This window comes from Schistocerca americana, chromosome 2, assembly GCF_021461395.2.
Source record: "Schistocerca americana isolate TAMUIC-IGC-003095 chromosome 2, iqSchAmer2.1, whole genome shotgun sequence".
NCBI classification, from domain to species: Eukaryota; Metazoa; Arthropoda; class Insecta; order Orthoptera; family Acrididae; genus Schistocerca; species Schistocerca americana.
In genome coordinates, this window is record NC_060120.1 from 176063401 (window position 1) to 176088889 (window position 25489).

At 43.0% G+C, this 25489-nt stretch overlaps 1 protein-coding gene across 2 annotated transcripts in view; it reads left to right on the plus strand.

The window, feature by feature from the left end:
- Positions 1-25489, plus strand: part of LOC124588910 (esterase FE4-like) — a 292280-nt gene that overhangs the window by 229443 nt on the left and 37348 nt on the right. For both annotated transcript variants that reach the window (XM_047131505.1, XM_047131506.1), the window contains one exon: positions 20325-20457. In XM_047131505.1, coding sequence (XP_046987461.1) covers positions 20325-20457 — 133 coding nt within the window. The remainder of the gene's footprint in view (positions 1-20324; positions 20458-25489) is intronic.

The following is a 25489-nucleotide window of genomic DNA, read 5'->3' on the forward strand; positions in this document are numbered from 1 at the left end:
TTATCTTATTTGTTTTGGTTGTAAATATTTGTCATGTATTATTGTTTTTCTCACATGTTCTACATCCTGGAGGACCTCCTCACTACGGATCAATTGGAATGAAAGTAAATCTAACCTTTGCCCCGTCGATGGTAGGAAAAACCGATTGTCAAGCGCTGCTAGCGCTGAGTGAATAAAGTGCGAGTTAGTCGCGTCTGGGAGTCCGTCGAGTCTGGACCCATCCTTGAGCTACGAGTCGTGTCATACCGGCTGCGTCTCCCCACTGCCGTGGGTTGACCCTCAGAGAAACATTACCGATTCGTGACAAATGATATTTCTGGCAAGTGTTTAAATGTTTACATTGGATTGCAGTGAGGATTGTGTGTGCTGGTCATTGTTTAAGCGTGTGACGCAATACCAAAACAAAAATATTGACCTGTGATGAGTTTAACTGTAGTTAGAAGTGTGAGACACAACTAGTGTTTCCCTCATACTGCGTCTAAACAGACTACATCAGTCAAACAGTGGCATTGGTTATTGCAAAAACCCTTTATCATTATGTTGAACACCGTAAATAGTCTTTGCGGGTTTGCTGCCGGATGACGTTGTGCAAATTCCACAATATTTCCTCGGAGCAACTATCCGACATCTTCAGGTAGTTCAACCTTGCTGGTGGCTAGGTGCGACTGACTGTATTCGCACGTTGACGCCTGTGTATAGGACACGCGCGTGAAGAATACGTAGGTCTGGATATCGGGCATGCCCTATGATTTGCAGATAGATGGGGCCATACTAAACGCCCTCTGCCGAAAATCGCAGAGCGGCCCTCCTGCGCTTGCGCTGTACGCTTTGTTTACTAACAGTGTGGCCAGACGTCACTCACTAAAAACTATACTAGACCAATGTTATGACGGGTCTCTTAACGAAAAAACCTTAATTTTCTCGTCGTGATTGAATAACAGACAGCCAATGCAGGGCTCCAAGCGGTGCTCAGTTGAAATCCCACATCCCTTTTGATGAGATTATCGGCTGTATGTATATGTATTGCTTCCTTAATGACGCAATCCCAGAAAGATGATGCCGGGGATAAAACTTACGTCTCTTCATAAATCATGCCATGTCCTGTATTCAGTTAGTGTTGTACAACTGCCGACTTTTCCGGTTGACGTAGGCATGTAGGTCACTGATGTTCATCGCAGCATCTTGTACTGTGCGACATGTCTGGCCTACGTATGCAGCCCCACATTGACAAGGAATCTTGTACACACCTCGTTTCCTCATGCCAAGATCATCGTTAACCAAACCCAAGAGGTTCCTCAGTTTTGCAGATTGTCGAAAAACACACTTAATGCCGTATCTTCGGAGGACTCTTCCATACAGCCGATAATCTCAATACATATCCGTACAGCCTATAATCTCATCAACAGGGGTGTGGGATTTCAACTCAGCACTTTCTGGAACCCTGGATTGGCTGATATTAAATCACTGCGACTTTCGGCAGAGGGCGTCTTAGTAGGCGCCATCTGCAAATCATAGCGCATGCGTGATTTCCGCGCCTACGCTCTCTTCGCGCGCGCGTGTTCTATATACAAGGCCTCGAAGTGCGGATACCGTCAGCTGCACCGAGCCACCAGCAAGGCTGAACCACTTTAAGATGTCGGACAGTTGCTCCGAGGAAATATTGTGGAATTTCCACAACGTCATCCGGTGACAAACCCGTGAAGATTATTTACAACATATCAGCCGGGATAGCTTAAAGAGTCACATGTTGAGCATTGCTGAGAGGTCGTGTTCTGATTAGAAACTACTCCCAATGCACATAAATCCATTTAGCACTTATCTTTTACGTGAAGGTCAGATCAAAGTTTAAGCTAGGCTGCTATTCCAGTTAACAATAATCGACCTAATAGTAATTAGGAGTGTTTAAATGCATCACCACTCTGAGATACTTCCTGTTATAGATATGCTCCCATTCTCTGATACTTCCTAATGTAGATGCATCCCACTCTCCAGAAGCACATAAATTTGTCTATTTGTTCTTACACCCCTCACCAGTACAAGGAAGAAATGGTCCCCTCTGGGAAAAAACCAACCCCACCATCCACAAATAAAAAAATTGTTTTGGTCTTCCGCCCCCTCCCACGAACAATTCCAACACCAAGAAATTTTATCCCATCCCTCCAGGAAATTGTTTTTAGCTATTAAATGTATGCTCTTCAGCCATATGATTTTGTTTACGATGGCTCGCGAATCATCTTGATTTTAGGCACAGGCTCAGAGACTTAAACCTGTAAATTTCAAGATGCAGGAGTGGCAACACCTTGCAGCTGAGAGAGTTCATTATGCTGAGGAAGTATGGTTAACTCTTAAATAATCGCGAGTATGTCAAGATACATTGCTTTAAATGTCTTTGAAGCTGCCAGATAAGCCAAAAAGCTATTCCCTTTTTTTACAGCCGTAAATCTGCCCAGGACGTATTCGCCTTTTTTGTGCTATGATAGGAGCAGTTTTTCATTATGGTTCCGAACTGTTAGTCTACCATAATTTTGATATTCGATCGCCGTAGCTAGGTAACAGATGTACATTTTTGTTGACTCGGCAACAATTGTTTAGGTATAGGTATTTCTACTGTCTTTCAATTCATGTTGCATATATCATGGAAGAGGAAAAAGTTTCCACAAAACAACAAGACGATCATTAATTTTAATCATTTGTCTTCCTTTTTACAAAAGTTGAACCAATTCACACATGTTTGAAAAATAGAAATGACACAAGTAAAAAATACCGAAAAAACATGTTTTCTACAGGTAAAATACGAATGTAGCCAGCTTATTGAAAGCTAGTTGTAAATTTTATAGTAACAATGCATTTTTATTTATTTGAATTACTTTAAACGGCTTCCGCGCATTCCCTTCAGCCAGGAGCAAATTTTAATTGCAACATTTAGCTCGACCATTGTATCTCGACAATGAATTAATATTACTGGATAAAAATTTCGTTTTGACTTATCCATTTAGCTACCATTGTTCAAATTTTGAACCGATTCGTTCAAGTTTAAATTATAGAAGTGGTGCCCTTCAAAAATCTCCCAGAAAACGCGTTTCCTGCGTGTTTTTCGACATAAAATCCGAATGGTGCACTCACAAATGGTGCCATTAGCTGAGACTTAATTGTAGCCCAACTAAAATCTTATGCAAAAGGAATTAATCGATTCGCACAATCTGTCTGGACGCCAGCTCTGGTTCGTCGTCCAAACCTTGTTTCATATACTGTAACATACACTCCTGGAAATTGAAATAAGAACACCGTGAATTCATTGTCCCAGGAAGGGGAAACTTTATTGACACGTTCCTGGGGTCAGATACATCACATGATCACACTGACAGAACCACAGGCACATAGGCACAGGCAACAGAGCATGCACAATGTCGGCACTAGTACAGTGTATATCCACCTTTCGCAGCAATACAGGCTGCTATTCTCCCATGGAGACGATCGTAGAGATGCTGGATGTAGTCCTGTGGAACGGCTTGCCATGCCATTTCCACCTGGCGCCTCAGTTGGACCAGCGTTCGTGCTGGACGTGCAGACCACGTGAGACGACGCTTCATCCAGTCCCAAACATGCTCAATGGGGGACAGATCCGGAGATCTTGCTGGCCAGGGTAGTTGACTTACACCTTCTAGAGCACGTTGGGTGGCACGGGATACATGCGGACGTGCATTGTCCTGTTGGAACAGCAAGTTCCCTTGCCGGTCTAGGAATGGTAGAACGATGGGTTCGATGACGGTTTGGATGTACCGTGCACTATTCAGTGTCCCCTCGACGATCACCAGTGGTGTACGGCCAGTGTAGGAGATCGCTCCCCACACCATGATGCCGGGTGTTGGCCCTGTGTGCCTCGGTCGTATGCAGTCCTGATTGTGGCGCTCACCTGCACGGCGCCAAACACGCATACGACCATCATTGGCACCAAGGCAGAAGCGACTCTCATCGCTGAAGACGACACGTCTCCATTCGTTCCTCCATTCACGCCTGTCGCGACACCACTGGAGGCGGGCTGCACGATGTTGGGGCGTGAGCGGAAGACGGCCTAACGGTGTGCGGGACCGTATCCCAGCTTCATGGAGACGGTTGCGAATGGTCCTCGCCGATACCCCAGGAGCAACAGTGTCCCTAATTTGCTGGGAAGTGGCGGTGCGGTCCCCTACGGCACTGCGTAGGATCCTACGGTCTTGGCGTGCATCCGTGCGTCGCTGCGGTCCGGTCCCAGGTCGACGGGCACGTGAACCTTCCGCCGACCACTGGCGACAACATCGATGTACTGTGGAGACCTCACGCCCCACGTGTTGAGCAATTCGGCGGTACGTCCACCCGGCCTCCCGCATGCCCACTATACGCCCTCGCTCAAAGTCCGTCAACTGCACATACGGTTCACGTCCACGCTGTCTGAGCGGAAGACGGCCTAACGGTGTGCGGGACCGTAGCCCAGCTTCATGGAGACGGTTGCGAATGGTCCCCGCCGATACCCCAGGAGCAACAGTGTCCCTAATTTGCTGGGAAGTGGCGGTGCGGTCCCCTACGGCACTGCGTAGGATCCTACGGTCTTGGCGTGCATCCGTGCGTCGCTGCGGTCCGGTCCCAGGTCGACGGGCACGTGCACCTTCCGCCGACCACTGGCGACAACATCGATGTACTGTGGAGACCTCACGCCCCACGTGTTGAGCAATTCGGCGGTACGTCCACCCGGCCTCCCGCATGCCCACTATACGCCCTCGCTCAAAGTCCGTCAACTGCACATACGGTTCACGTCCACGCTGTCGCGGCATGCTACCAGTGTTAAAGACTGCGATGGAGCTCCGTATGCCACGGCAAACTGGCTGACACTGACGGCGGCGGTGCACAAATGCTGCGCAGCTAGCGCCATTCGACGGCCAACACCGCGGTTCCTGGTGTGTCCGCTGTGCCGTGCGTGTGATCATTGCTTGTACAGCCCTCTCGCAGTGTCCGGAGCAAGTATGGTGGGTCTGACACACCGGTGTCAATGTGTTCTTTTTTTTCCATTTCCAGGAGTGTAGATACGCGAAGACAGATATTCGAATGGCTGTACAAATGGGCGCTGGTCCGGGCTGAACCGAAAACGTTTTACTCCTTGTTCGTAGCTGAAATATGAACTTAACACCAAGATCCTCTCAAACAGTGATTCTGCACATGGCCTTTCAGACATCTGTAACATTTGTTACAGCGCTTATGTCCCATAAAGCTACCAAGTTGTGAGGTTGTTGATTTCTACATTCAGCCACTATTGCAAATGTCCCAGACATTTTCTATGGTATTAATATCAGATGATTTTGCTGGCCAGTCCAGATGCGATAATGTGCCACAGTGTTCGTCAAGACAGGAATATGCAGTGGTTGGAGAGAAACACTCCGAGAACTGCGTATAGTGGGCGCTTCCATAACCAAGATAGCCATGTGTCTGGCATTTCAAGAGGCACCGGTTATTTTTGCTTGCATACAACTAAATCGGAAAAATGTTTTCCGCTAAGTCACAACACGGACGAAAATGTGTGAAACAAATGCCCATAACAGGAAAACATGATGCCACAGCTGTAAAACCTGGACTGTGGAGCAGCGGGAGAAAGTTATTTGGTCGGATGAGACTCGTTCCACACTGTTCCCAATATCCGGCCCAGTTCAGATGCCAAGAGTGAAACTTGGTGGGGATTTGGCGACGATTTGGTCAGCCATATCATGGTATTCCATGGGCCTCTTGGCTACTCTGCAAGGCCGAATTACTCGGATGGATGTAGAAATTAGTAAGCTAACATACTTTGCATACTTCCACTCTCTGATGTCATACAGAATAATATTCTGGGCAACTCGACACTTAGGCAAAAGGTATTCACTGCTCAAAAGAAAGTACACTACTGGCCATTAAATTGCTACACCAAGAAGAGATGCAGATGATAAACGGGTATTAATTGGACAAATATATTGTACTAGAACCGATATGTGATTACATTTTCACGCAATTTGGGTGCATAGATCCTCAGAAATCAGTACCCAGAACAACCGCCTCTGGCCGTAATAACGGCCTTGATACGCCTGGGCATTGAGTCAAACAAAGCTTGGATGGCGTGTACAGGTACAGCTGCCCATGCAGCTTCAACACGATACCACAGTTCATCAAGAACAGTGACTGGCGTATTGTGACGAGCCAGTTGCTCGACCACCATTGACCAGACGTTTTCAACTGGTGAGAGATCTGGAGAATGTGCTGGCCAGGGCAGCAGTCAACATTTTCTGTATCCAGAAGGGCCCGTACAGAACCTGCAACATGCGATCGTGCATTATCCTGATGAAATGTAGGGTTTCGCAGGGATCGAATGAAGGGTAGAGCCACGGGTCGTAACACATCTGAAATGAAACTTCCACTGTTCAAAATGCTGTCAAAGAGAAAAAGAGGTGATCAAGACGTGTAACCAATGGCACCACATACCATCACGCCGGGTGATACGCCAGTATGGCGATGACAAATACACGCTTCCAATGCACGTTCACCGCGATGTCGCCAAACACGGATGCAACCATCATCATGCTGTAAACAGAACCTGGATTCATCCGCAAAAAATGACGTTCTGCCATTCGTGCACCCAGGTTCGTCGTTGAGTACACCATCGCAGGCACTCCTGTCTGTGATGCAGCGTCAGGGGTAACCGCAGCCATGGTCTTCGAGCTGATAGTCCATGCTGCTGCAAATGTCGTCGAACTGTTCATGCAGATGGTTGTTGTCTTGGAAACGTCCCCATCTATTGACTCAAGGATCGAGACGTGGCTGCACGATCCGTTACAGCCATGTGGGTAAGATGCCTGTCATCTCGACTGCTAGTGATACGAGGCCGTTGGGATCCAGCACGGTGTTCCGTATTACCCTCCTGAACCCACCGATTCCATATTCTGCTAAGTCATTGGATCTTGACCAACGCGAGCAGCAATGTCGCTATACGATAAACTGCAATCGCAATAGGCTACAATCCGACCTTTATCAAAGTCGGAAACGTGATGGTACGCATTTCTCCTCCTTACACGAGACATCACAACAATGTTTCACCAGGCAACGCCGGTCAACTGCTGTTTGTGTATGAGAAATCGGTTGGAAACTTTCCTCATCTCAGCACGTTGTAGGTGTCGCCACCGGCGCCAACGTTGTGTGAATGCTCTGAAAAGCTAATCATTTGCATATCACAGCATCTTCTTCCTGTCAGTTAAATTTCGCGTCTGTAGCATGTCATCTTCGTGGTGTAGCAATTTTAATAGCCAGTAGTGTAGTTAGAATAATGTGTGGGGTTCATAGTCGCACATCTTGTAAGCATCTGTTTAAAAGGTTAGGAATTCTTACTACTGCTTCACAGTACATCTACTCAGTAATGAAATTTTTTCTCAACCGCGACATTCATGATTACAATACCAGAAAAAAGAAAGACCTACACTATCCTTTACTTAACCTATCTTTGGCACAGAAAGGGGTAAAATATGCTGCTATAAAATTTTTTGATAAATTACTAGATGAAATAAAATGTCTGACAGACAGCAGTAATAGTTTCAAAAACAAATTGAAATCATACCTCCTTGACAACTCCTTCTATATCATAGATGAATTCTTGAATATGAGTAAATAAATCTGGAGATATAATATATGCGTTTTATGCCATTTAAGGGAATGGGATAGATAATAGAAATATTTAGGTATAACACTACAATGTAAAAAAAAAAACCTTGTTTCCTGTGCGCAATTGACACGTTCCGCATGATAACGGTTTTCCGTGCTATTGATCAATGGAACACGTAACTAACTAACTAGCTAACTTAGCACTGCCATTCTGCCACGCCTCCACCATCATATGGCATTGATGGCCAGCAATCCCCACACGAGGAAGTTCGAACACTGAGTTTCAAGTCTTTTCAGTCGACGTCACATTGGGCGACACGTGTGTCGATGATGATATGATGAGGGGGACAACACAACACCCAGTCCCTCAACAGAGAAAATCTCTGACACAACTGGGAATCGAACCTTTTTCTTAATGTATATAAACTTTTATTTACAGAATAACGATTATAATGTTACAAACACTTTGTGTATTTCACGTTTCACAACCGAATTTATCCTTTTTGGTGTTATCCAGATCTTTTGTTATTAGAGTCTGCCCCTCGATGCGAGTTCGTTAGTACTTGTTTATGAGATTTAATAAATTCTTTAAATTCTTTTGTAGGACGGATTGTTACGTTTGGAAATGTATAAAAAGGAAACAGGTGCATTGAAATTAATTAAGAGTAAATTTTTATAAATTTAGTTTGTTGTCACTCATGGTTAGTTTCAATAGAGTGACCTTTATTTTTTTTGTGTGTGTGTGTGTGTGTGTGTGTGTGTGTGTGTGTGTGTGTGTGTGTTTGAGTTTTGAAACACATGTATGTGTGAGAAATGATAACTTTTTGTGTGTAATGGTATGGACAAGATGTTCTGAACGCTGTTACTGTAAGATCTGCCAGCACTTGGAGGCAACTTAATTCCTATTTGACACTAAATGTTGCTGTCAGCTTGATAGTTTAGAATTATGTGCTGTTTTATCTGTTTCCATGTACATCTCTACAGATGGCAGGGATAGCATGTTTACTTCAGACATACAAAAATGAAAATCAAAGGACACGCTAAAAAAAAGACCAAAGATAACAATTTAAAAATAATTTTCTTTCACTCATCATTGGATTCATGAGCGACATCTCTTGCAAACATATTGTCAGTTTGGCACTAAATGGGAGTATCGTTCTCAGAATGTGACAGTAATATGCTATTTTACTTACTTATTTTGGGGTGGCAGTAATTACAACAAAGGGGTTTATATAGTACGCGACAGCGTTTATGGTCTCCGAGCCGGGGAAGCGCAGTAGACAGCTGCGCACCTAGCCGACCAGTGCTCAGTTTGTTTCTGCATTCTGTACTGTGTGAACTTTAGTCATACTTGAGCGTTCTATCGTGTTTGACGTGAGCGAAACTACGACTGACTGATTTATGTGGTATTCTGTGTGCTCTGTGAGTTTTCTCATAATGGCTGAAACACGTAGAGCCAAGTGCTTCACAAATGGAGCAGGAACCTTTTTTTTTAATGTATCTTCAAATGTGGAGCAGATTTTGATGAGCCGTTCTGCGACGTTGCCAAGATGCAGGAACGTAATGTAAATTGCTCTGTGTACTTTCAGCCTAGTTGACAACGTAGCATTCCTTGTGAGCTGTGTGGCCAGAGGACATTAACGCATTCACCGCCGACTATAATTAAAAAAAATGGTTCAAATGGTTCTGAGCACTATGGGACTTAACATCTATGGTCATCAATCCCCTAGAACTTAGAACTACTTAAACCTAACGAACCTAAGGACAGCACACAACACCCAGTCATCACGAGGCAAAGAAAATCCTTGACCCCGCTGGGAATCGAACCCGGGAACCCGGGCGCGGGAAGCAAGAACGCTACCGCACGACCATGAGGTGCGGACAACTATAATCCCAAACGACTCTGTATTCAAGCAAAAATTAAGCCTCTGTATTTGCTGTGGCTGAAGTAATGAAAGACAGCAAGAGCTGAAGCTGTTTTGAATGCTAATGACTTTCGTACACAGCCTTACGTGTGTGAATGTGTTATATGTCTATATATACTACTGGCCATTAAAATTGCTACACCAAGAAGAAATGCAGATGATAAACGGGTATCCATAGGACAAATATACTAGAACCGATATGTGATTACATTTTCACGCAATTTGGGTGCATAGATACTGAGAAATCAGTACCCAGAACAACCACCTCTGACCGTAATAACGGCCTTGATACGCCTGGGCATTGAGTCAAACAGAGCTTGGATGTCGTGTACAGGTACAGCTGCCCATGCAGCTTCAACACGATACCACAGTTCACCAAGAGCAGTGACTGGTATATTGTGACGAGCCAGTTGCTCGGCCACCATTGACCAGACGTTTTCAATTGGCGAGAGGTCTGGAGAATGTGCTGGCCAGGGCAGCAGTCGAACATTTTCTGTATCCAGAAAGGCTCGTACAGGACCTGCAACGTGCGGTCGTGCATTATCCTGCTGAAATACAGGGTTTCGCAGGGATCGAATGAAGGGAAGAGCCAAGGGTCGTAACACATCTGAAATGTAACGTCCACTGTTCAAAGTGCCATCAGTGCGAACAAGAGACGTGTAACCAACGGCACCCCATACCACCACGCCGGGTGATATGCCAGTATGGTGATGACAAATACACGCTTCCAATGTGCTTTCACTGTGATGTCGCCAAACACGAATGCAACCATCATCATGCTGTAAACAGAACCTGGATTCATCCGCAAAAAATGACGTTTTGCCATTCGAGCACCCACGCAGGCGCTCCTGTCTGTGATGCAGTGTCAAGGGTAACCGCAGCCTTGGTCTCCGAGCTGATAGTCCATGCTGCTACAAACGTCGTCGATCTATTCGTGCAGATGGTTGTTGTCTTGCAAACGTCCCCATCTGTTGACTCAGGGATCAAGACGTGGCTGCACGATCCGTTACAGCCACACGGATAAGATGCCTGTCATTTCGACTGCTAGTGATACGAGGACATTGGGATCCAGCACGGCATTCCGTATTACCCTCCTGTACGCACCGATTCCATATTCTGCTAACAGTCATTGGATCTCGACCAATGCAAGCAGCAATGTCGCGAGACGATAAACCGCAATCGCGATAGGCTACAATCCGACCTTTATCAAAGTCGGAAACGTGATGGTATGCATTTCTCCCCCTTACACGAGGCATCACAACAACGTTTCACCAGGAAACGCCGGTCAACTGCTGTTTGTGTATGAGAAATCGGTTGGAAACTTTCCTCATCTCAGCACGTTGTAGGTGTCACCACCGGCGCCAACCTTGTGTGAATGCTTTGAAAAGCTAATCATTTGCATATCACAGCATCTTCTTCCTGTCGGTTAAATTTCGCGTCTGCAGCATGTCATCTTTGTGGTGTAGCAATTTTAATGACCAGTAGTATATATCTGTGTACGAGGCAACATTTTTTTTACACCACCAAAGGCCATTTGTCACACCTTGAGCACCACAGCTTCTTACTTTGTCAGTCGCCCTTCTGTATGCTGCTTCTTTTCTTCTGTAGGTAAAGCTGTCATCAAAGCGAAGTTTGTTTAGAACACTGCAGGGCCTTACTAGGCATGATCCTGGTGGAGCTCTATTTTGTTCTCATCATTTTCTTGTTTGTGTAATTAGTAAAAGGTTAATCGTGTTGTTGTTGATGCTGCAGGGAGCTACTACAGTGGAAAAGTTGTGAATTTTAGCAGCCAAAGTAGCTCAGTTGTAACCAGAGAATGCAAATATATCAAAGCATGTAACAATTGGGGAACACAACACGGCATTCCACAGCAGAGTTAAGTTACTCAGGAGTATGTGGAGAAGACATGGAATGAATCTGACAAGTTGTTCATTAAAAACGAACCTCCAGTAATCAGGAATATGTGGACCTTGGAGAGATTTGAAAGAAGAAGAAAGGGTTGCACTTGCGCCAAAGTAAGAAGTAATCAGAAAGAGGTTAACAGTGTAAGTTTACTTGATGCAGAAAGTACTAACTTTTTAGACGTTAAGGAGAGTAATACAGAATTATCAGATCTAATGCCATGCCAGAATGTGGAATCTGAATCATTTGTAGCCCTAGACACAGTAAATAGGTGCTGTACTGAAGTACAAAAGTGTGTGGATAGTGGCATGGGTCATTAACTGCAGTAATATCCAGCCAATTGGGTGAAAATTGGTACCTTATTAGAGACCATGAAGCCTGGGACAGATGTGCAGGGAAGCGCATGTACCACTGACTTTTGTGTTGTGCAAAGTGGAACTGCAGACAGTAACTTTGTTATAGATACTTCTGAGGATGCACAAGAAGCTATCAATAAGGTTGATAGTGTTGTAGTTGTTGTGGGTAGTTAAGCGGCACAGACACATTTATTTCTGAAGTATGCAGATTCATCATCACCTGCAATGGCACTGCCTGCTCAGAATGGAGAGGGGGGAGGAGAAGAAAGAGGAAACATGTTTGTAAAGTTAATGACTGGGCCGACAAGGCTGCATCATCTGTGGAATGTGCGCCTGAGGGCCTGGAGATTCACAAAAGTGATGGCATTTGCAATGCAGAAACAACAGGTTTACATACCTAACAATGTGCCTTGCCTTGAGCCACAGAGCAGTGCCAAGACAGTACATGTGCTGCCATGGCCTCTGCACATCAGCATTCCTGCCCGACACTGACATCGTAACAGAATACTGGCTGCCTGCTGCATCAGTGTGACCACACTTGCTGCCTTCAGTACATGCCCAGGAGTGCATTGCTACCACAGAGCATCGCTGGAAGTGTTGTAGTTTTTCTTCAATAAAATATACGACTAATAATGACCTTTTTAAGAGTGACCATTGGTCATCATCATGACAACAATCCACTGCCTCATTTCAACCCTGCCACTGTAGATGTAATGCACCCCACACCTCTACACACCTGTTTTCCAGCCGATATGTTCAGTGGTATCTCCGAAAAGGAAGAACGGAGCTAGATACAGGGACATACAATGGGAACAGTAACAAGAAAGTCATACATTGGAGAGGGTAGAGCCTTGCTCATAAAATCTGAATAACTACATTCCAAAATGAGTCAATAGACATACTACTTCCTCCAAGATACATATTTCATAATGACTATGTTGCTAAAATAAGAGAAATTTGAACCCATACACAAAGTCACCAACAGCCTTTCCTCCATCAAATGGAATAGGAAAAGAGGAGCAATGTTATCGGTGCACTGTTTACCCTCTGCCACACACTGTAGATTGCTTATGAAATGCAGCTGCACATGTAGACAGAATAACGAATAACCAACTCTAAAGGGCTCACAAAAGATGTTCACAAAGACATTTGCTGCCAGTTACCAGCAGGCACATTCTAGAGCACATGGATCACCTTAGTCTCAATTTAACCCTCTTGCAACATGAAGTCCTTTGAAAATTAATCAGTCAGGATATTTTATGCAAACAGTACTGTACAACTTCATTGTATTTAAGGAATGGCATCAACAAATTACCAAAATCTGTTGTAATAATATTTATCCACATATAACTAGTTTCTATCAAGCTATCATCTTCGCACAGGGTGGGCGAAATAAAACTGGCCAGAAGATATGTACATTACTGATGCAGAACTCACCCTTGTTAGGGTGAGTTAGAATGGAAAAATTTTTTTTCACATTTTTGGATTTTTCTCTCATTATAAAATATGCAATTTTCCAAATAATATATATATATATATATATATATATATATATATATATATATATATATATATATATATAATTTACAAACTCACATGGGAAGTATTTTATTTTATTTTTTAAAATATAATCTAAACCGGTTGAAAATAGGTGATGGAGACTCAAAAGCATATAACAGTGTAGCAACCTCTCAGCCTTATAGTGAGATGATTATCACAAAACTGGAATGTGTTGGTCATGTCCAAGAGAGAATGGACACCAAGTTGAGGAAGTTGAAACGAAGTCTGAGAGACAAGAAACTTTCTGATGGTAAAACCTTAAGAGGCAGAAATAATACCACGGATTTGTTGAAAATGAAGCAGGCAGTGTGGGCTACCTTCTTCCACAGACTGTCAACTGATTAAAAACCAGTACACTGCCTTTGCCCATCTGGACCTGATTCATGGTGCAATTACTGCAATGCCCAGTACTCAAACAGTTCATACAGCCATAAATATTCCATCCCAGCAGCAGTCATGGATATCATAAAACCTATTTACAGAGTCCTGGCAAATCCTGAATTACTGAAGAAGTGTCTGTATGGTCAGACTCAAAATCCCAATGAGTCGTTCAATAATCTTATATGGACTCGCTTACCAAAAAAGTTTTTGTTGGAATGAAGACACTAATGTGGGGTGTCAGTGATGCTGTTATTGCTTTTAATGATGGGAACATTGGTAGTGTGAAATTGCTAGAGCATATGGGAATTAATCCTGGAGCAAACTGCGTCAGAGAACTCGAACGGATGGACAAGGTTCGCATTGATAAAGCAGAGTATGCAGCACAGTTGGCCACTAAGGAGTACAGAAAGAATAAAAGAATAAAAAAAAACTTGGAAAAAGATCAAGAGGATGATATACAGTATAGTGCAGGGTGCTCCTGAGTGACTAAAAATAAAAATTGAGCATATATTGAGTTACAGTCTTTTGAAACTTTAGAAGCCGTTCCTGAAAACATACATATTCTGTTGCATTTTTCCTTAAATCTAAGGAACCACTTCTAATAGAATATTCAAATTTTCAGGGAGTAACAACATACATATCCTGAGTCTACTGAACCAAAAGAATAACATAATGTTATTTATAATTCTTTAGGATAATGTACAAAAAAAGTATACAAAATTTTAACTGTGTAAATAAAAAATTGTATTTCCAAAAGCAATGGCTGAAATGCAATCATTGTAGTTCAGTAGACTCAGAATATACAGTTTAATATCCTGTAAAAGTTTCATGTCAATAGTGGTTTCTGAAATACAAGGAAGCCAAGTCACTAAATTTAACATTGTCAGGATAGGGTGTTCCAACTCCCCATAATAGATAGTATTCTAGTAACTGGAATCGAGTAAGACCAGAGTGCACCAGCCAAGAGGCTGAAGGCATCAATGGAGAATCACTGGTACAATGCGGACACACACAGCATGGATGACTGACAACACAGACCACACAGCAAAATACCAATATCAGAAAGCAAAACCAAACACCAAGACAGAGAAACTATCAGTGACCAGAGAAATGAATAGGAAATAATCACAAGTGCTGTCAGAACACAACTGCAGTCTGTGCCTCTGCACTGCCGGCTTTAGAGGACCACATTAGCGTCGATAGACTGACGTGGCTGGCATGGCCCACGCATAGCACTGCGGCAACAACAGCAGTGCTTGCACATTACAGGGGCGCCACCTATTGGCTGTCATCTATGTCCATGCCTTCTGGCGGGCTGTCAAAAATGTTGAACTGGGATACCAGATCCCTCCCCCCTCCCCTCCACCCTTCGAAATGAGCATGTGGGGCCTGAAACACTCTGGAAATGTTTTGGGAAGTGAACAGGTGGTGTCCCATCAGTGGAGGCCCTATTTGTCAGAAGGAATGCGGTACTTCAAGCACTGTGCTGGGGAACTGCAGTGTGGGGGATGACCACAGGGCAGACTGAAGCAGTAGCAATGCCTTGACCTCCATACTCACGCCCACTGGAGCTGCTGACAATGTCCTGGAGTGCAAATAGTACTCATGAAGCAGAGGGACGTGAGAGGGCGAGGACTCCAACTCAGAGTGATCCACCACTGCAGGTGTAGGCTGGAGGCAGGGATGGAATGGGTTCATGTGCTAATGCTCCAAACCTTTTGGGGTATCAACAGTCATAAGGTACCACCCATGAGTGACCAATACTGTAGCTGGCATACATGAGGATTTGGCCTGTAGGGTTACTTGGATTGGGGTGCTAAAGATGGAGAAAGTATGTGGCTGTTGACCATGGAGTAGTTCTGCTGGACTGTGGTTGTGGACAGGAGTGGACCTGTGGGTGCTCAGGAACATCGTGAGTGCCACTGCCATGGTAAATGCACCCACAGCCTTCAACATTTGTTGCTTAAATTTGTGCAACATCCACTTTGCTTCGCCCTTGGAGAAGTGAAACAGAGGAATACACAAGTGTTTAATGCCATTGGTGGTGCAGAACTGTTCAAAGACTGTAGCTGTGAACAAGGGTCCATTATCAGTTACGACAGTGTGGGGAAGTTCCTCAATGGCAAGACTCTGCAGAAAGGCATTGAGTGTGGCAGCTTTGGTGGTGGATGCCATGCTGACCACATAGGGGTAGTCTGAATAAGCATACATGACAATGAGCCACTTAGGGCCAAGGAAGTGGCCAGCAAAGTTGAGATGAATGCTATTCCAAGGGTGACGGGGAGTAGGCCCCGGACAAAAGACTGAGGAGCAGCAGCCTGATGGTGAGCACATGCAGAAAGCAGCACACCATAGCCTCCACATCCTTGTTCAGTACTAGCCAGTAGATATGTTGCCTCCCAAGGGCTTTCATCCACAACATGCCCCAATGCCCACGATGGAGGAGATACAAGACACGAGTGTGTAAGACAGTTGGAATGATAACACGGTAGGTACCCACCCCACACATCCAGCAGAAGAACATTGGGGATGATGGACAAATGATGAGAAGGCAAGCCCAGACCCAGAATTTGGGATCAGCTGACTTTGAAAAATATTTGGGCCACCCATGGAGTACATATTGTATGACACGCCACAAGACAGGGTTGCGGCGCATGTCTGCTGCAACATGAATAACGGTAATGGGAAACGGAGCCAAGATGTGTTGTCATTCCATATCAATATGAAAACAGGAGGTCTCCAGTTGGTCAAATGCTGGGTCTGGTCCTGAGGGTAAAAGCGAGAGGGCATCCACGTTTGGATGTTGGACAGTAGGCTTGTACTTGAGGGTGTAATGGCAGGAGATAAGGAAAACACCCAACACTAGTACCTTTGGGCATTTCACTCTAGAAGCTGAGAGTGTGGCCCAAAGAATGATACTAACGGTTTCTGGTCTGTAACGAGGGTATACTAGGTTGCAGACAGGAACACGTGGAATTTCATCACGGCAAAGATGATCACCAGCGCCTCTTTCTCGATTTGTGAGGAGTTGTTTTGGGCAGGTGTCAGCATTTTGGATGCATAGGCGATTGGTTGCTCCCTACCATCATCATTACAGTGTCCCAGCACTACACTAATGCAATAGGGAGCAGCACCTGCAGCCAGAACAAAGGGACATGATGGGGAAAAGGGGGTAAGGCATGAGGCAGAATATGACACACACTTCAGCTGTGCAGAGGCCTGCTCACAGGCCGCTGATCACTGAAACGGAATGTCTTTCTTCTGCATCTGGTTGAGGGGATGCATAATGTGCACTGCCTGTGAAAGGAACTTAGAATAATAAATCACCTTCCCCAAAACAGCCTACACCTCCTGGAGTTCTGGAGATGTAGGAGAGAGTCATTAGTGGAAACATAATGGTCAGCGAGCTGAATCCCATCTTTGGTGAGCAAGTGGCCAAGGTAGTCCACTTGTTCAAAAAAACTGAAGTTTGTGCAGATGGCACTTTGAGCCCTGCATCAGGCAATGTAGTAAAGAGGGTATGAAGGTTACACATGTGGTCTTTACGCGCAGTACCCGTAACTATTAAGTCATCCAGGTAATTTATACATGCTGAGGTGGACATGGTTGACTGTCCCAGGTCTCTCTGGAAGATCGCTGAAGCACAAGAGATCCTAAAAGGCAAATTCTTGTATCTGTATAAGCCAAAAGGCTTGCTGATGAAAAAAATGTGTTGAAATTCATCATCTAGTGGAATCTGTAAATAACCATCAGCAAGGTCTATTTTAGAAAAACATTCACTGCCAACAAGCTTTAAGAGCACATCCTCTTGATGTGGTATGAGACAGGTTTTCACCAGAGCTTGGGTATTGATCATTGACTTGAAATCAATACACAAAGCAAGAGGGAGACATTTGGTTTCTGGACCATGACTAGGGTGTGGCTCAAGCAGTAGTTGTGACAGGGGATCGAGTTTGAGCTGTCTGTAAGGAGACTGGAAGAGGGCGTGCTTGACAGAAAGAGGGCACTGCATCTGGGCCCAAACAGCAAGAAAGCAACCAGGCTGAAAATGTTGCCAGCTGAATGACTGTTCACAACATACAGCATTAATGGATGCATAACCATCTTGTCCATTGCTGTTGTGGTGAACTGACCTCTAAAGGGAATAGAGCTGTCACCGTATGCAACCAACTTGCGAGAGGGCGGGGCCAACAACAGGCAATCCAGACGAGCATATGTCGGGAGATTGACTCTTGCTCCTGTATTGACTTGGAAATGAACATCCTGATGAGCAATTGTGAGATCAGTAAACAACTTGGGGGTGCAAGGATTGCTCTGGGGAATGATGGCCTGAAGTTCACACACCACCCTGTGACACTAGTTAGAAGTGAGGATTTGAACTGACCTGATGCCTGACAGCAGACAGTTCAGATTTGTCCATCCTTGGAGTGCACCCAGCAATCAGAGAAATCTGCATGTTGGCATGTCACAAAACAGTCAGGACAAGAAGGCAGACCCCGCTGTTTGCACAGACATGGCTGGACTGGCTGCTCTGAGGTCATTGACATGTCTGAAAGTGATGAATTACAACACCATGGTATGGAAGAAGAATTTTGAGAATTCCGTCTGCATGGTGGTGGTTGAACTGCTGCAACTTGGGGGCGGGCCATAAGTACTTCATTTGCTGCTAGCGCGATCTCAAAAGAGTGTGTAACTTTTAGTATGTCATTCAAGGAAGGATTATCTAGCTTGAGGGCTGCAGTATAAATTTCTGGATTAGGAGCGAATTGGACTACTATGCCATGATGATGATGATCGATTCACCACCTTCATATCGATAAGGCTTACCGGCCAATGATCTTCTTCAGTGTGGATGCACTCACATAGCCCGAACTCTTACGGGAATTGGTAGATTGTCTGCCATGAGTAATGAGTCTAGTGGGCAGGGGCACTACAAATGTAGTGTGGACAGTAAGTTGGAAATGTGGGTCTCACGGGGAGTGTGCCAGAGATAAGTCCCTGCAGTTGCACTATCCTCTGTGTCCTTGGTGGCTCAGACAGATACAGCATCTGCCATGTAAGCAGAAGATCTCAGGTTCAAGTCCTGGTCAGGGCACACATTTTCAACTGTCCCCGTTGATATTTATCAATGCCTGTAAGGAGCCAAAGGTCTGGATTTCATTGTAATTTCATTCTTTGAGAGCCGCAAGATCACCAATGGTATCTGTTCTTTTGGACATGTCTGAAAGAACTGATACCATCTTCATATTCATAACATTACAGATGGCGCGAAAATGGATATCTTGCAACATACACCTGATGACCTTGACAAAGCTGTCAGCTGTCTACGCCGCTACCTCATTTGCATAGGTCAGGCAAAGAAGTCACCATGGAAGAAGAAACTGGCCATCATCAAACAACTGATTTTCAGATGTCTACCCTAGACAGTCTGATGCAAAGAAACACTAATTTCCTCCAGAAGGAAGGCTATGATGGAGTGAATATCCAGCTGCACCAGAAGACATAGCAGTGGAAGCTAACTTTTTTCGGTCTCACAGTAGATGATTGAAAGAAGAGCCTTCAAGATCTGCTCAGCCTTTCTGACATTTTAAGAGTGTAAGTCAAAATAGAGCAATTCCTCAGTAACCTAAGAAGGAGACCATAGAGCTACTAGAGTCAGAAAAGAAGTCACTGCCATGAAAGCACTGTCTATATGACATGCTGAAGTGCATCAAAGCTGAGTGTGTCCCAACAGAACAGTCAAACAAAATGCAACAATTTTGGAGCTCAACATGTGGCAGCCTGGCAGGACTAAGCAAAGCTCTAGTTGTGCAAGTAGTAGTTCTGAAACAGAAGGCACCTAAATGAAGACAGTGAAGTATAAGAAGAAGAGCTTGACAAAATATTACTTACTCCCACACACACTTTGTGAAATGACCACAATGAGAAAATCAGAGAAATTATAGCTCATTTGGAATTATACCAACAACTGTTTTTTCCCACACAGCATTTGCAAAAGGAACAAGGAAGGGGGAAATGATAGTGGTACCACAAGGACCCTCCAGAACTTGCAGATTACAGATGTAGATGTAGCCTAGCCTGTTAGACCTTGAACAGTTTTGTAAGACACATGAATAATGCTAAACTTCTGCAGAGCTATGTTCACTGTAGTCTCAGGCCACACCTGAATGCTTCTAGATCTCAGAATCTAGAATAAGTGTGACAGTTTGCATATTGATCACATACCAGTTATGCACCCAAGTCTCTGATCAACATTGTCATTTAATAGTCAGTAAAATCCAATGTTTGCTATATAAATAAATTTGATACATAGCAACAGTATGTATGTTATTTCTTTTACATTAGGGATCTGCAACTTTTTGTGCCTGTTAAACTTAGTTCCATGGCATTTTCTTGACTTTTTTAAGTTGCATCCATCAAAATGTTTGTCTTAATGGAGCAGCATAATAACTGTTACTGTGTATAGTCAACACCACTAATACAAACTTTTAAGCCACAAAGACAATATCAATTGGATTTATGTGATTAACCAACAGTGAAAATATTACAGATGTTTTCAGACCTGCTGTTCAATTCTGGAATAGATAAAACTGTGAGGATGGTGTCCCAGAAGTCTGCAGAACCTGTGTTCTACTACCAATTCTCCTTCAGCAACATTCTCAACACAGTGAGGGGGTTTTCAGGTAAGAATATCACTTAGTGTATTGAGTTTCATTCAATTCCAAAGAGGAATAGTGAATGTACTGAACAGATTCTCCATTTCCAGAATACATTTCATGATAAATCAGTAGTAAAATACTTTTATGAACATGCAAAGGAGTGGAGGGAATGAAATATATGTGGCTTTGAAAGATGCACAGAACTGAAGAGCTTACTTGTTTACTGTAAAGTGGGGAGAATTGGAACAGTTTTCAACTTTAGAAGAAAAATTGATTATTTTAAAAATAAATATGAAAATCAAAATTATACTGGATTATAGGTCTTGCACCTAAAATTATAATTAAATTTGGAACTTAGCCAGTGCTTTTATAGCTCAAAAAAAATAAAAACTTGGTGTTTCTAGTCACCCTGCAGAGAATGTTGGATAGAAACAACAGTGTTAATCTTTTTATTTTTTTCTATTTATTGGTATTTAGAATGAATTGGGACATGTCAGAGTCTGTTTTCGATCATGGAGCATAAGGAAAAAAATTATCTTGTTCAAAAAGTTTTATTCAGTAGACAAACTAAAAACATTGCATTAACTGTGTTTCCTTATTCTGTTACGGCTGTTATATCTCTAATTATTTTATTGTAATGTTAAATCAGTTAACTTGACTTGTTTGTTAATGCACTGTCACTGACATCATGTTTGAAAATGATATCTTTGGATTAGCAAGGCACACTCCCAGAAGTAATGAAGACCTTTAGAACTACATATCCTTGACTAAAACATGACTCCTCACCTATTACAGTAAACATGTTCACTCAACCTTGTGTTGTGTTTTCAGAAAACATCAACATAACCTTTGCCTTCTAATTACATGCATGCGATCTAAATAACTGTTCGCTTCCCATGTGCTTTAATGACAGTATAATCTCCTGGGTTGAGAATAGTACCAGGTGGTTCTTCATTTTTTATCAAATTCTTGGTCTTCTTCTGAAGAAATACTGATGATTACAATTTTACTCAGCCCACATGTTCTGGAAACACATCCCTACATTTTCCATTGGCCAAAACACAAGCCAGACATAAGTATACTTTAAAAGTGAACAACATGCACTTAAATTACAAAAAGACAATTTAGATTGATACTTACAAATAAAGCTCAAAGTAAGCAAATTCAGCTCAACATCCGATCTTTGACATAGAGTGAACAAAACATCAGCTGACAGTGTCACCAACTTAGAAATTCGCAATTTCCCTGTTAGGCTGGTTCACCACCAATGCAAACAAACAAATATGTTAATGATATTCTGATTGTCTTCTGACAAGATACAACTTTTTTGGAAGTTTCATCTCTGTTCACCTCATATTGCAAAATAGAAAGGAAGAATACATATAAATATTTTGCTACAAAGAAATAAGTACAAATATTACAATATAGAAAGGAAAAATAAAAGAAATAAGTACAACTAACAATAAAAAATAAACTGACAAAATGCCTGTACGTTCATATAGAGAAGTGACATAATTTTACTTTTTTAAAACCAGATGTCTAATATTTGAAAACTGTTGCAGCCTAAAGTTAGCACAAATGAATGCACTTTCTTGTGTGAAAAGTAACATGTCAGGAAAAAACTGAAACAGACAGAATGTTGAAGAAGAGTCAGAATCTAATAACAATTGGCAAAACACAACAAGCCGGAATAAAAAGGCTGAAGCGTCTGAAAGAATTCTACAACAATAACAATGTTTGCTGATGACATAAGCATACTAATCAGGGGCCCAAACTCAACCCTAGAAAACAGCTGAGGTGTTAACTGAACAGGTCTATAAGTGGTCACAGCTAAAATTTTAAGTCTTAATCTCAAAAAGACTCATAATACACAGTGGCAAACACGCAATAATGTCTTTTAATACCAGAAGTAGATATAAATGGCTGTATACTAAATGAAGCACAGTGTGTAAAATTCCTTGCGTTCCAGGTCGGGTTGACGGAGGAGATAGAAAAGATCCAAAGAAGAGCGGCGCGTTTCGTCACCGGGTTATTTGGTAACCGTGATAGCGTTACGGAGATGTTTAATAAACTCAAGTGGCAGACTCTGCAAGAGAGGCGCTCTGCATCGCGGTGTAGCTTGCTGTCCAGGTTTCGAGAGGGTGTGTTTCTGGATGAGGTATCGAATATATTGCTTCCCCCTACTTATACCTCCCGAGGAGATCACGAATGTAAAATTAGAGAGATTAGAGCGCGCACGGAGGCTTTCAGACAGTCGTTCTTCCCGCGAACCATACGCGACTGGAACAGGAAAGGGAGGTAATGACAGTGGCATGTAAAGTGCCCTCCGCCACACACCGTTGGGTGGCTTGCGGAGTATCAATGTAGATGTAGATGTAGATAACAAGTTAAAATGGAGTAAACACATGGCTCAGTTTAGAGTGTTATGCCTCTCAGTTTGTTGATGTGAAAACAGGAGTGTTTGTATATTTTGCGTATTTTTCACTCCATGTTGTCTTATGAAATTGTCTTCTGAGCAGTGCACCTAAAATAAATGGAGTGTTTGTGCAGTAGAAACAATCAGTAAAACTGTGCAAAGTTCATAACCCTGCATTTTGCTTTTTCACATACACACTTCCCAAAATATTTACTCCTTAATGGTTTTAACTGCTGAGTACAAAAATCTTTTTCAACTAAATTGTGACACACACAGTCGCAGCACAAGACACAAAAACTGTTTTTAATTAGACTTTGTCTCTGTCCAGGGCTCAGAATAGAGTTACGTTCTCTGTGGTAAGTTATTGGTATTCAATAAGCTCCTGCCTAACATAAAGAAAGAAATTGGGTATCTCTACAAACTAAAAAAAAAGAAAAATTAAAAACATATCTCATTAGACACTCTTTCTACAAATTCCCTGAACATCTATGTCCAAGGACTGAAAGGTTGTTTAAGATACGTGGTAAGTAGCAATGTTTGTTGTAAAGCTGTAATAATGTACTGTAAATAGGACTCAATACAGGGCTATTACAAATGATTGAAGCGATTTCATAAATTCACTGTAGCTCCATTCATTGACATATGGTCACAACACACTACAGATACGTAGAAAAACTCATAAAGTTTTGTTCAGCTGAAGCTGCATTTCAGGTTTCTGCCGCCAGAGCGCTCGAGAGCGCAGTGAGACAAAATGGCGACAGGAGCCGAGAAAGCGTATGTCGTGCTTGAAATGCACTCACATCAGTCAGTCATAACAGTGCAACGACACTTCAGGACGAAATTCAACAAAGATCCACCAACTGCTAACTCCATTCGGTGATGGTATGTGCAGTTTAAAGCTTCTGGATGCCTCTGTAAGGGGAAATCAACGGGTCGGCCTGCAGTGAGCGAAGAAACGGTTGAACGCATGTGGGAAAGTTTCACGCGTAGCCCGCAGAAGTCGACGAATAAAGCAAGCAGGGAGTTAAATGTACCACAGCCGACGGTTTGGAAAATCTTACGGAAAAGGCTAAAGCAGAAGCCTTACCGTTTACAATTGCTACAAGCCCTGACACCCGATGACAAAGTCAAATGCTTTGAATTTTCGGTGCAGTTGCAACAGCTCATGGAAGAGGATGCGTTCAGTGCGAAACTTGTTTTCAGTGATGAAGCAACATTTTTTCTTAATGGTGAAGTGAACAGACACAATGTGTGAATCTGGGCGGTAGAGAATCCTCACGCATTCGTGCAGCAAATTCGCAATTCACCAAAAGTTAACGTGTTTTGTGCAATCTCATGGTTTAAAGTTTACGGCCCCTTTTTCTTCTGCGAAAAAAACAGTACAGGACACGTGTATCTGGACATGCTGGAAAATTGGCTCATGCCACAACTGGAGAGCGACAGCGCCGACTTCATCTTTCAACAGGATGGTGCTCCACCGCACTTCCATCATGATGTTCGGCATTTCTTAAACAGGAGATTGGAAAACCGATGGATCAGTCGTGGTGGAGATCATGATCAGCAATTCATGTCATGGCCTCCACGCTCTCCCAACTTAACCCCTTGCGATTTCTTTCTGTGGGGTTATGTGAAACATTCAGTGTTTACTCCTCCTCTACCAAGAAACGTGCCAGAACTGCGAGCTCGCATCAATGATGCTTTCGAACTCATTGATGAGGACATGCTGCGCCGAGTGTGGGAGGAACTTGATTATCGGCTTGATGTCTGCCGAATCACTAAAGGGGCACATATCGAACATTTGTGAATGCCTAAAAAAACTTTTTGAGGTTTTGTATGTGTGTGCAAAGCATTGTGAAAATATCTCAAATAATAAAGTTATTGTAGAGCTGTGAAATCGCTTCAATCATTTGTAGTAACCCTGTATTTACAGATGGTAAAAAATATTTTCTTTGAAATACACCATCGTAATCAAGTAAATATTGAATTGCTATAGGCTGATAAACAGCAGCAGTGTAGTAAAACTGAGGAGGCAGTATATTTGCTCAAAGTAGCAGCTTCCTCACTAATTTACTCGAGTAGATCTAGAAAAAGCTAGGATAGAGTAATTTTTGCAACAAGTGAATTATTTTCATTCAAGAAACCCATGTAGCTTGTGGTCAAGGAGAGGACATCACATAGATGAGACTGTAGGCACAATCTCAATAAATACACAATGTGGCCCAAAAAATCTTCAATGATTTCAGCATGTGTAACCTAGGATATCTTAACTACAGGCATAATATTTCAACACTGTATTTCATTTTCTTTTGGACTAAACCAACATAACTTTTGACTAACTACCACAGTGACTTATTATAAAGAAAATGTATTCCTCTGAGGTACCTAACTAGGCTTGTGGCTGGACTGAGAATTTTCTGACAGCTATCACACAACATGTGAGTCATCTACAGAAACTGAATCATGGAGTAGTGTGCCTCAGGGGAATATAACAGCACCACTATTATTACTGCTATATGCTGATGTAATAGCAGACATTGTCAACTACAGTCTCTGATCTTTCTTTCACAAATCATGCAGCTAATTATGAGAAAATCCAATCTGGTACATCTCAACAAAATACCTGCCTGATGCTACAGAGGC